At 49.3% G+C, this 10,361-nt stretch overlaps 1 protein-coding gene across 1 annotated transcript in view; it reads left to right on the top strand.

Moving 5' to 3' along the window:
• Positions 1 to 10,361, top strand: part of DRD4 (dopamine receptor D4) — a 53,004-nt gene that overhangs the window by 33,732 nt on the left and 8,911 nt on the right. Inside the window, exons 2-3 of the mRNA XM_019519800.1 lie at positions 6,455 to 6,567; positions 9,067 to 9,620. Of these exons, the coding sequence (XP_019375345.1) occupies positions 6,455 to 6,567; positions 9,067 to 9,620 (667 nt within the window). The remainder of the gene's footprint in view (positions 1 to 6,454; positions 6,568 to 9,066; positions 9,621 to 10,361) is intronic.

Here is a 10,361-nt window from a genome sequence, read left to right as displayed (position 1 = left end):
ATTCCCTGCTGCGCCCCCCCCCCCCATGAGTTTGTATTGTAGGCAGCCACAACATAGCCTCTCAGCCTTCTCTTGCGGTGTCATGTGAGTCTCACTGAGATGCAGGAGTCTACTTGAGTTGATTTATATAATGGTTTGTTTGAAACATGCACTCACACCAAGGTTAGGAATTAGTTAGCAGGCCAGATCCTCATCTGCTGCAAGTCAGGATGGTTCTATAGCAACCACTGGGGGCAGCTGAGAGACCCTGTGATCACACTCACCGGGAGTGTGAGTGATATATTTACACATGTAAAGAGATTAAGAGATTAATTTCCATTTGCGCAGAGTATATGTTGATGTAGACCAGATCCTAAATAACTATCCAGTCTTTGTGTGTAGCCACTAATGCAGTTACCTGCCCTTGCAGCAAACTGCCATGCAGGAGAGGGAAATTTTGCCCAAAAGTGCTAGACATTCCCTGCCTGCTCCGGTAAATCAACTGTTGTAGGACATGTAACTGGCCTCCCAAGACTTCAGCTTCTAAAGTCTTGTCCAAAAGACCTCTCTCCCCCTGCCCGGCACAGTGAACTTTGTGATGGAACACACACATGCAGCACATTCACACCTGGAAGAAATGTGGAATGGACACACAAGATCTCATTCTGTTCTCCTAAATAAACTGACAGGCTGTGATGTAGATGATTACAGAGTCAGGTGGGCGGCAAATTGGCTTAGGGGTCAGACCCAGAGAGTGCTGGTGGATGGGTCAATATTGACCTGGAAATATGTGGGCAGTGGAGTCCCGCAAGGCTTGGTCCTTGGACCAGTGCTATTCACTGTCTTCATCAGAGATTTGGATGAAGGCGTGGAAAGCACTCTGTCCAAGTTCGCAGATGATACCAAATTATGGGGCAAAGCTAACACACCAGAGGGTAGGGAACAGATCCAGGTGGATCTGGACAGGTTGGAAAAATGGGCAGAACGGAATAGGATGCAGTTCAACAAAAACAAGTGCAAAGTGCTGCACCCGGGCAAAAAGTACCACCAACAGACGTACCGGCTGGGGGGTGACCTTCTCAGCAGCACAGCAGCAGAAAGGGATCTTGGAGTCGTAATTGACTCCAAGGTGAACATGAGTCATCAGTGTGACGAAGTGATCAACAAGGCTAACCACACTTTACCGTGCATTAGAGATGTATGACGAACAGGTCCAGGGAGGTGATGCTTTCGCTCTGTGGTCAGGCCTCAGTTGTACTGCATCCAGTTTTGGGCACCGCATGTCAAGAAGGATGCAGAGAATCTTGAGAGGGTTCAGGGGAGGGCCACTTGTATGGTCAGAGGCCTGCAGGCAAGGGCCTACATGGAGAGACTCAAGGACCTACATCTCTTCAGCCTTCGCAGGGGTTTGGACTCGATGACCTACTGAGGTCCTTTACGACCCTAACATCTATGAATATGCAGCCCTCTGCAAGTATAGGTTGCTCTATTCCAGAGCAGAATTGCCCCTCAGAAAGGCAGGAGTAACCACACACCAGTGTAAGCTACAGCGATGTATGGGTTGTGTGTCTACAGCTCTATTCATTTTCATCCCTGGGCTTGACCCTTGCTCAGTGTTAAGTTTATAGTTAGCTTCTCTGCCACCTATTGGTGAGGCACAGGAATAGCACCTCCGTCCTGAGCCATGTCAAAAGAGACGGTCACTAGGGCTGTGTGAAATTTCGGAAGCTGTTTTGTTTTCGAGGTGTTTTGGTGCCCGAAACACCAAATGCAAATCGAAACAGAAGGCTCCAAAACATTTCGGAGTTTCAGAGCCAGGCTTACAAGGAAACAAACTAAGAGGGAGGGGAAAGAGTGGGGAAAGGACTGCTGTGATATTGACATCTAGCTCCCAGCTCTCTGGTCATTTCCCCAGCTCTTCCCTCTTGCACAGGGTTTCAGCAGGCTGCTGCTGCAGGTTGAGGCCAGTGGCAGTCATTTGGTTGGTGCAGCCCACGCCAAGTGCCAGGAAGATTGTGGTGCTGCCACTGGCCCCAGCCTGCAGTAACAGCCTGCTGAAACCCAGCATGCAGACCTGGGGGCCTGCGCCCTCTGGGAAAGCTGCGGGGCGATGATCAGAAGCTGGGGAATTGAACCGGGGGCTGGGTAATCCCTGCCGCACAACCTGGCTCTGCAGGGAGCAGAGATCTGTACCAGGGTCTCCTTGCCACCGTTGCCTGCTCTATGCAGCCCTAGGTCTCTGCTCCCTGCAGAGCCAGGTTGCACAGGAGGGAGCAGCACTGCCCTGCCGCGCAACCTGACTCTGCAGGGAGCAGAGCTCCGTGCCAGGGTCTCCTCGCCACCACTGCCCGGCCCGCACAGCCCCACATCGCTGAGGCAGCGCGGGGTGGACAGCAGTGGTGAGGTGACCCTGGCGCAGATCTTTGCTCCCTGCAGAGCTGAGTCATGTGACCAGGAACCAGCAGGCTTGCTCACCACTCTGTGCTGCTTCCCTGCCCCGCGACCCAGTGTGACAGGGATCAGAGATTCGTGCAGGGATCTCCTCACCCGCATGGAAGGCAGCGGCCCTCCTGCTCCCCCGGATGAGCCACTGGGGCCCTAAGTCCCGCCTGGCTGGGTAGGGCTGTGCAAAGCTTCCCTTGCAGTCCATTCGAAACAGATTCGGAGATTTGGCAGAAACAAAACAGGACAGTATTTTGAAACGAATCACTATCCTCCAAAACGGCTGTATCCAAAACCGAATGAAACACAGTCATTTCGCATAGCCCTACCGATCACCTGTTTGCTCTGAACACGGGTGTCACTTTGACCTTGGTGTACAAAGCCAGTGTAAAATTTAGCAGTGCTAAACTGGAGCTACAGAGGTCTCTCATTCCACCCGATGCAGGAAGCTTCATGATGCTCCATTTTTCAGTCTGCCTAGTGGTGTGAAAGACCGTTGAGTCTTCTCCAGCCCCACGGTTTGTGTTGTACTTGTGTGGGAGATGAGGTGGTGGTGTTGCGCTCATGAGAAGTGGTCTGACAGGCTTACAGCACAGCTCTTATTCCTAACAGTGTTCCCACACACAGGCCTGTCTGAAGCCACCCCCAGCTGTGAATCGGGAAGGCTGTGGCTGACTACCAGCCTTGGTGTCACCCAGAGTCCTCTGGCTGCCCTTGCTTGACACTAAAGCTGCACTGATTTTTCCCTATTTGTTTCCTCCCAAGCAATGCCCAAAGGTCTGATGGGGCTACACCAGCTCTTTTAGATCAGTGAGCAGCTTTGGTTGTAGTCTGAACTGTGAGGTACTGTTGCTTCATCTGTGACTCCTGGCTGGTGGAAGATGGAGTTATGCCAAAGAGGCGCCATTCCACACAAGAGCATCCAGACAAGGATGCCTTGTGAGGAAACTGCTAGACGTGGTTGAACATCCACCTCTGCCGCAGGCTTCCTGTGTGACCCTGGATTGAATCCCTTTCTGCTTCACTTCTTCCCTGCTTGAAAAACAGAGACAGTGATTATTGCCTTGGTCGGTCTCCTCTAGTTAAACCATGTGCTTCTGGGACAGGAGCATATCTGTATAGTCCCTACCACACCAGGGCTCTGGTCTCAGCCGGTGCCTCTCACCATCACCATAATGATTGTGGTAGTTTGGGGGAGTGATTTCTCTGCCAGTGGGGTGCTGTTCTCTCTCTCTCTCTCTGTGTGTGTGTGTGTGTGTGTGTGTGTGTGTGTGACTGGAGGGAGGGTGTGTGTGTGTGTGTGTGTGTGACTGGAGGGAGGGAGTAGGTTTTTGGGGGTTGTGGTGTCATCGGCGCACTGACAATGCTGAGTTCCAGCTCTTCTCCTCATCAGACCAAAGCACCATGGAGTCTATTTTTCCAAGTGTTTGGCTGAGAGAGGGATGTAAGGGCAGCTGGTAGCTCTGGGAAGCCATTGAGAGTTGCTTTCTGCAGAAGGGGGCAGACAGCTCCTTGCTAGTCTTGCAGTATGGACATCCTTTTGAATCTTTGCACCTGGACCTTTTAGCTGGAGTAGCTTGGCCTGTGCTTCCCCTTCACCCCTCTGTGTCCAAAGAGGAATTCTTCCTCAGACATGCATCCTTCACTGTGACACCTATGGGGAGGGGACTTTGCAGCCTGCTCACCCTTCCTCTGGTGCCAAATGCCAGGTTTTCCTGCACCGAGGAACTTCTTTCTGCTCTTATGGAGCATGCTCAGGGGAGCCCAAAAGCCTCATCACCATCCTGTGCTTCAGAGACTGCAGCAATGGGAGGTGTGAACTGCAGCACCTCTGTGGGCGCCTATACGTGAGCAGCAAGGCTGTAATGATAGCATGTGAGAGCAGGCTCTCTTAGATTGCATAGAGATTAGGGCCGGAAGGGACCTCGCAAGATCATCGGGTCCAGCCCCAAGTTGAGTCTGCTAGAGCGTGGTAATTACTGCACTCCAGCAGACTCTAGCGTCTCATTTATCAGCATCCCAGCACTTAAAAATAGCAGTGGGGGGACTTTAAAGCTTGTCGAATGAGCTTTAGTTAAAGTAACCCCACTGCCATTTTTAAGCTCAGGGACACTGATATGAGATGCTCTGGGTGCTTCAATTAGAGCGGCTCTTGGGGCCACTCTAATTAGAGCCTCCCCTCCCACCCCCAAACTCCTGCGTATGTGCATAAACGCCATATCAGACTGGTGTAGAGACAGTGGTGACTTGTCTGTGCAGACAAGACCCTGGGATTGTGGCTACCTTCTCAGCTGCTACAGCCCATATGGCTATGGCAGTGCATTAGAAAGGATTGAGCTCAAATGGCTTGATTCCTAGTTATGGTGGAGACAGGACTTGGCTGTAACATGCTTGCTCTCAGTTTCTTCTGCATTTCCTTTCAGCTTTGTATGTGCTTCCCAGGTGGAACTGGCTCATAAGAGAGCTGAGGTGGGAGCTGTACATTTAGGTACTAAATCCAGCTTGCTTCTGAGCATGTACAGTAGCCCAGGTCTGGACAGTGAGGGATCTTGTCAGGCCAGAATGGAGGCAAATAAGTGTAGGCACCTCGGTTGTTTTGTGGATGTGGGTGAAACAGGATTACGCTCGGGGACAAATCCTATTCCACCTGTTATGCACCCAAATGGATTTGAGCACCTAAGTGTGATCCTATGCCACCTTGTTCAAGGCCCTGAAAACACAATATTCCTACCTACACTTTGTAACATGGCAGCCTTTGAAAGACACCCATTTCCTATAAACATTTTCTGCTACTCACAGTCCAACCATTGTGGCTACATTATGTGGGGTTATAGACACTGCAAAAGGAGCTCCATCTAATCAGTTATAACCAAATGTGGGGACAGTCTGAAATAAAAATTGCTAATGGCCTCTTTGCTTTGCATGTGCCAGGGCTGGTGGCTGTGTTTTACACCAAGAGGTATAATATTCCCTAAACTAGAATTACTTTGATATACTCCCCAGAGTTTTGCTTTTCATGCTCTATGACAGTGAAATAGCTGTTTAATAATGAATAAGAAATTACCTATGCAATTACTTACAAATGGGATGTTTTTAATGGAAGCAAGTGAAAACATGTGCGAGAGATCAGGACCTGCAAGTTACCTAGGAACACTTCTCTGATTTAATCAGTTCCATCAATTAAACCAATACCTCTGCAGGGTTTCTGGTTGGCTGCACTCATGCATGAGTTCTAAGTGTTTAAGGTTGCGGATGGAAAAAATGATTCTCCTACTGCTGCCACCTTATCAGCACTGGATGTGTTGTGCTATATCTCACTGCTGCTGGGGTTTATATGTGCTGAGCTTTCAGTGATTCATGGCCATGGTGCCATAGTACCCTGGGATGGCTTGAGATCCTTTTGAGGATGTTGTGGGGTATTACACCATGTTAGGTATGCAAACATGATTCTCAAGATTAAACCCAGAGATTCCACATAGGAATCCACAGTGTTCAAAACGTGCCAACCTGTTGCGGGTTTTCCATCTTCTTTGCAACATAAGAATTGCTCTATTATCTTTATGTAGTCAAAAATTGAGTGAAAACAAAGAGCTGGCATTTTGTCAGGGTGCCTGGAGTCTAAAAAGGTTGAGAACCATGGAGTTATATGTTTCCTGGGTCATACAACCTTACCCTGGCCTCACCCTTCCGTTGGGCTAGAAACTTAAGGGATAACAAAGCTATGAGCTACAAGGTGTGAATAATCCACCTGTGTGGACGTCATCTCCATAGGGGATTATAATGATGATTGAGCAGGATTACTCGACTTCAGGGCTTTTTTTATTCTAGGACAATCCTAGATTTTGTGAACATCTGTGGGAGTCAGTTATTGAAAAACAAAGAAGTTACATTTAAAGTTCTGGGATACCCCCTGCCCTCCCCTCCCCACACATACACACACTCTGCCCATTGCAGAATCCAGATAACATGTACGACCCTTCCAGGGCCTGTGCAGGGTGAGAGAGTAACATGCATTGACTTTTTCTGCCTTCAGTTCCAGGGAGGAGTGTGGTCCTTGAGCACTGTGCTGTGTGACGCCCTGATGACCATGGATGTGATGCTGTGCACAGCCTCCATCTTCAACCTCTGTGCAATCAGTGTGGATCGGTAAGCACACCCCACTGCTCCTCTGCCTGCCCCCCAGTGTCCTCTTGATGCCCAGGTTCATGACCTCCACCCTCCCATGGGAATTCAGCACCCAGATGATGAGACATTCCCAGGTCTGCGTCCGTGAGCTCCACCTCAGGGCGGCTATGTTCCTCACTGCTATGCACCCATTGCCCCCCAAGGGAAGTCCCTCCTCCATTAGCTCTCATTTTCCCCTTGCTCTGACCTCCATTTCTGTGGCAACTGAGCCCTTTCTGCCCCTGAAGCCCTAATGCTCAGTGTGCCACACTTCTCTCTGAGCTAACATTTTTATCGAAGTGGACAGGAGTGATAGCCGTATGTTATGACGCTGAAGGCGGAGCCAGCCCTTTGGTTGATGAGATCTGGGCCTTGGTGGGTCTCAGTAAATGAAACATCTGGAATTACCCCTTTGGTCACTTAGACTCCAGAATTGTGGCTTCTAATTCCTGGCTCAGAGGAAGAAGGGCAAGAGGAGCATTAAGCCTCTGAGCCCACTCAGTCTTGATCTCTGTGCTAGGACTGCTTACAGGTGTGCTCTGTACACCTGCCCAGTATGAAATGGACGGAGACCATCAACCACATTTTTACCTAGGCCATCAAGCAGCTGCCAGATGCATGATTTGTGTATAGGGTCTGTGAGCATAGCTGCTTTCCTAGCCTACTCCCACCTAGTGTTTCAGTTTCAGAGTTTTCCTTGCTGTTTTCCTCTATGGCTCCTGTTGCTTTCAAATAAGCTGAGCAGAACCCACTCTTGCAGGCTGAGGTGGTGATTTGGAACACAGCATTGTTTCTGCCCCATAAAAGCTATTTGTTCTCAAGGCCCATGTCCCTTTCCAGGAGGCGGAGTTAGATTTTGGAGGAGAAATTCATTACCCAGGCACAGGAAGCTGGTGGGTAGCCATCGCTAGATCAGTAGAGGATGCTCTGTAGAGCTCTGTTGGCTTTTTTGCTTTGCAGTTCCAAGTGTTCCAGGATGCCAGCTCAACCACCACCTTGGAACAGGAGTACATGAGTCTCTCACTAAAGAAAGTAATTAAAGCCCCAAGCACTCATTTGATTTGCATTTCAGTCAGTCAGCCAGCCATGGCATGTCCAGAGTGTAAGAGGGCTACAGACTTGAGGATTAATATTTCTGTCCATGCATTCATTAGCTACACTGGGAACTATTCCATGGCCAAGGTCTTCAGTAATCCCTTAAATGTAACATACATCATCTACCTCATGGAATCAACTGGGTTAGGAGCCAGCAGTTTTCTGGAATGTTAAGCAAGGAAGAAAGGAGCTTAATGGGCTCATATGAGACTGGTTTATGATAAAGACTAATCTGCATCCATCTCGCATGTGTGCAGTGTCCCTCATTAGGAAGCACCTCATGCTCCAGTCTGCAGCTCCAGGAACACCACAATTCCAAGAAGGGAAGGAACACATGGGCCATGTGTTTGTACAAAGTAGACCATGGGAGTGCATTGCACTACTGTGGTGGGAACTCAGATTGGGAATAAAATGGGAGATCTCTTACCTTATTTATTCATGTACCACTCTGGCCTTTTTCAGTAAAATTAGTGATTAAAAATTGGCATGCACATCTTAAACAAGGAAGAGAATTCTGAACAATTTGGTTAAAAGGGAAAGATCTTTTTGTCTTCATTCTGACTTCCCAAAACAAGGTGCTTGTCTTATCTGGGGGCCTGCAGTATGTGAGTAAATATAGTACTCTAGGCAAATTAAAGGCAATTTGTTGGGGTCCTACACAATTTTTAGGGTGAAGGAAGGGCAACATCTCTCTTCCCTTGTTAGGTCTTTCAGCAGGGGGGCAAATCTGGAACCAGTACATTGGAGCAGTATGTGATCTATTCTTAGGGCATTTTGTTGGCACAGATGCATTGGTCTAAAATAGCCAGCCAGTTTGAGGGAAGGGTAGCCTTGGAAGAAATTATACATTTCTAGAAGGAGATTAGGGCAGAGAGTGAGTCAGGGAAAACCTGAGGGGGCAGTTGCTTTAGAAGGTGGAGTGACCATCACCCAGACGAGTATCTGACAGTTTCCCTTCCCTATCCCCAACACGGCAATCGACTAACAGATCTTACCCCAAAGGGTTTACACCCAGTCACGGGCAGAGGAGAGGACCTGGATTTGTCTCCTGCAAATTAAGATGATTCATGACCGGTAACAGTGTTGATGCAGTGACCATGGTGCAGACTGCTAACACAGGCACACCATGTAGGTACCCTGCAGGGCTAATGCTGGTATGGCCAACTTGAGACTGTTCCACTGGGCAGAAGCATGTTAGGGTGACAGCAGTGAATCTCTCTCATGGAAGCTGGGTGCAATGATCTCTAAAATACTTGGGGGATGGATAGTGTGACGCTGCCCACAGCCTGGGTGAGAGGGGGTCTGGCCCTAAAAGACTGTTCAACCAGCTCCCCTGTGGGTACAGAGGCAGGCCACTGGATCTGACCCCTGTTTCACCTGTCATAGGTTCATCGCTGTCTCCATCCCACTGAACTATAACCGGCGGCAAATAGACCTGCGCCAGATCGTTCTCATCTCCACCACGTGGATCTTTGCTTTTGCCGTGGCTTCACCGGTCATCTTTGGCCTCAACAATGTCCCCAACCGAGACCCCACCTCATGTCGCCTGGAGGACAACAATTACATCATTTACTCCTCTATCTGCTCCTTCTTCATCCCCTGCCCAGTCATGCTGGTTCTCTACTGTGCCATGTTCCAGGGACTCAAGCGCTGGGAGGAGGCTAGGAAGGCCAAGCTACGGAGCAGCATGTGTGCAGGCAACAGGACGTTATACTGCCCATCACCCCTCTTTGAGAGGAATCACATGGACATCAGGCTGGAGGAGCGCAACATGTACAACCACTCTGAGTGCTCTTTGCCCAAGGGGTACATGATGAACAATGGCATTCAAACTGTCTCTTACCCTCACCTCAAGTACACCCACCCAGGACACAAACAGAAACAGGCCAAGATCAATGGCCGTGAGAGGAAGGCTATGAAGGTGCTACCAGTTGTAGTTGGTGAGTGGGTGGTCCTGGTTATATAGGTGCTGGATGGGGAGGGTGGTGGTGGTGTCACGCTGGGGGCCAGATTTTCCAGAAGGGCTTGGGATGTGGGTATTGCTGGGTTCCTGCTGGGTTCTGGGTGTAGGTAGAAAGGTGTCTCTAGTTTTTGGTGCTTAAACAGGACCTAAGTGATCTTGCAAATCTGGATTTGAGCTTAGGCATGTTTAGGCACTTGTAATAGTAGCTGGCATGCAGCTTGGAAATCTGGGCCCAGCAGGACTCCCTGCTCTCTTCCTCCAAGTTACAATGCTTCTTCCCACCCAGTCCCTTAGCCAGGATTAATAATGGACTGCATCAAAGACAACTTGATTTAGGAACAGGTAAAATGTAGGTCTCTTGTATCTGCTTCTGATACCACCATTCTGGGAATGGTCTGATGTGATTCATACAAATTGGGACCTTGCCAGACTCTTCCATTCCAGCTTGGCAACTGTTTTCTTGCTAGCCTTGCACCCAAGGAGGGGGTAGAGGATTCCTGTACACCCAAAGCATAGCACTCCCAGGACAGCAGATCTACTGAGGATGGAGGGAGGAACCCATGTGGCACCAGTTCTCTGCTTTTGTCTCCAGACAACCAGGCTGAGATCTGGAAGTGCTTGCCAAAGCAGTGAGGGTGGAAACATTTAAGACACTTATTTTATCAGACAGAGTTCACATTGACATCAGTATGTGGTAGATAAACCTCCATCCCAGGCA

This window comes from Gavialis gangeticus, unplaced genomic scaffold (genome assembly GCF_001723915.1).
Source record: "Gavialis gangeticus isolate Ggan-Ray unplaced genomic scaffold, GavGan_comp1, whole genome shotgun sequence".
In the NCBI taxonomy this organism is placed as follows: Eukaryota; Metazoa; Chordata; order Crocodylia; family Gavialidae; genus Gavialis; species Gavialis gangeticus.
This window is presented reverse-complemented; position numbering and strand designations above follow the sequence as displayed.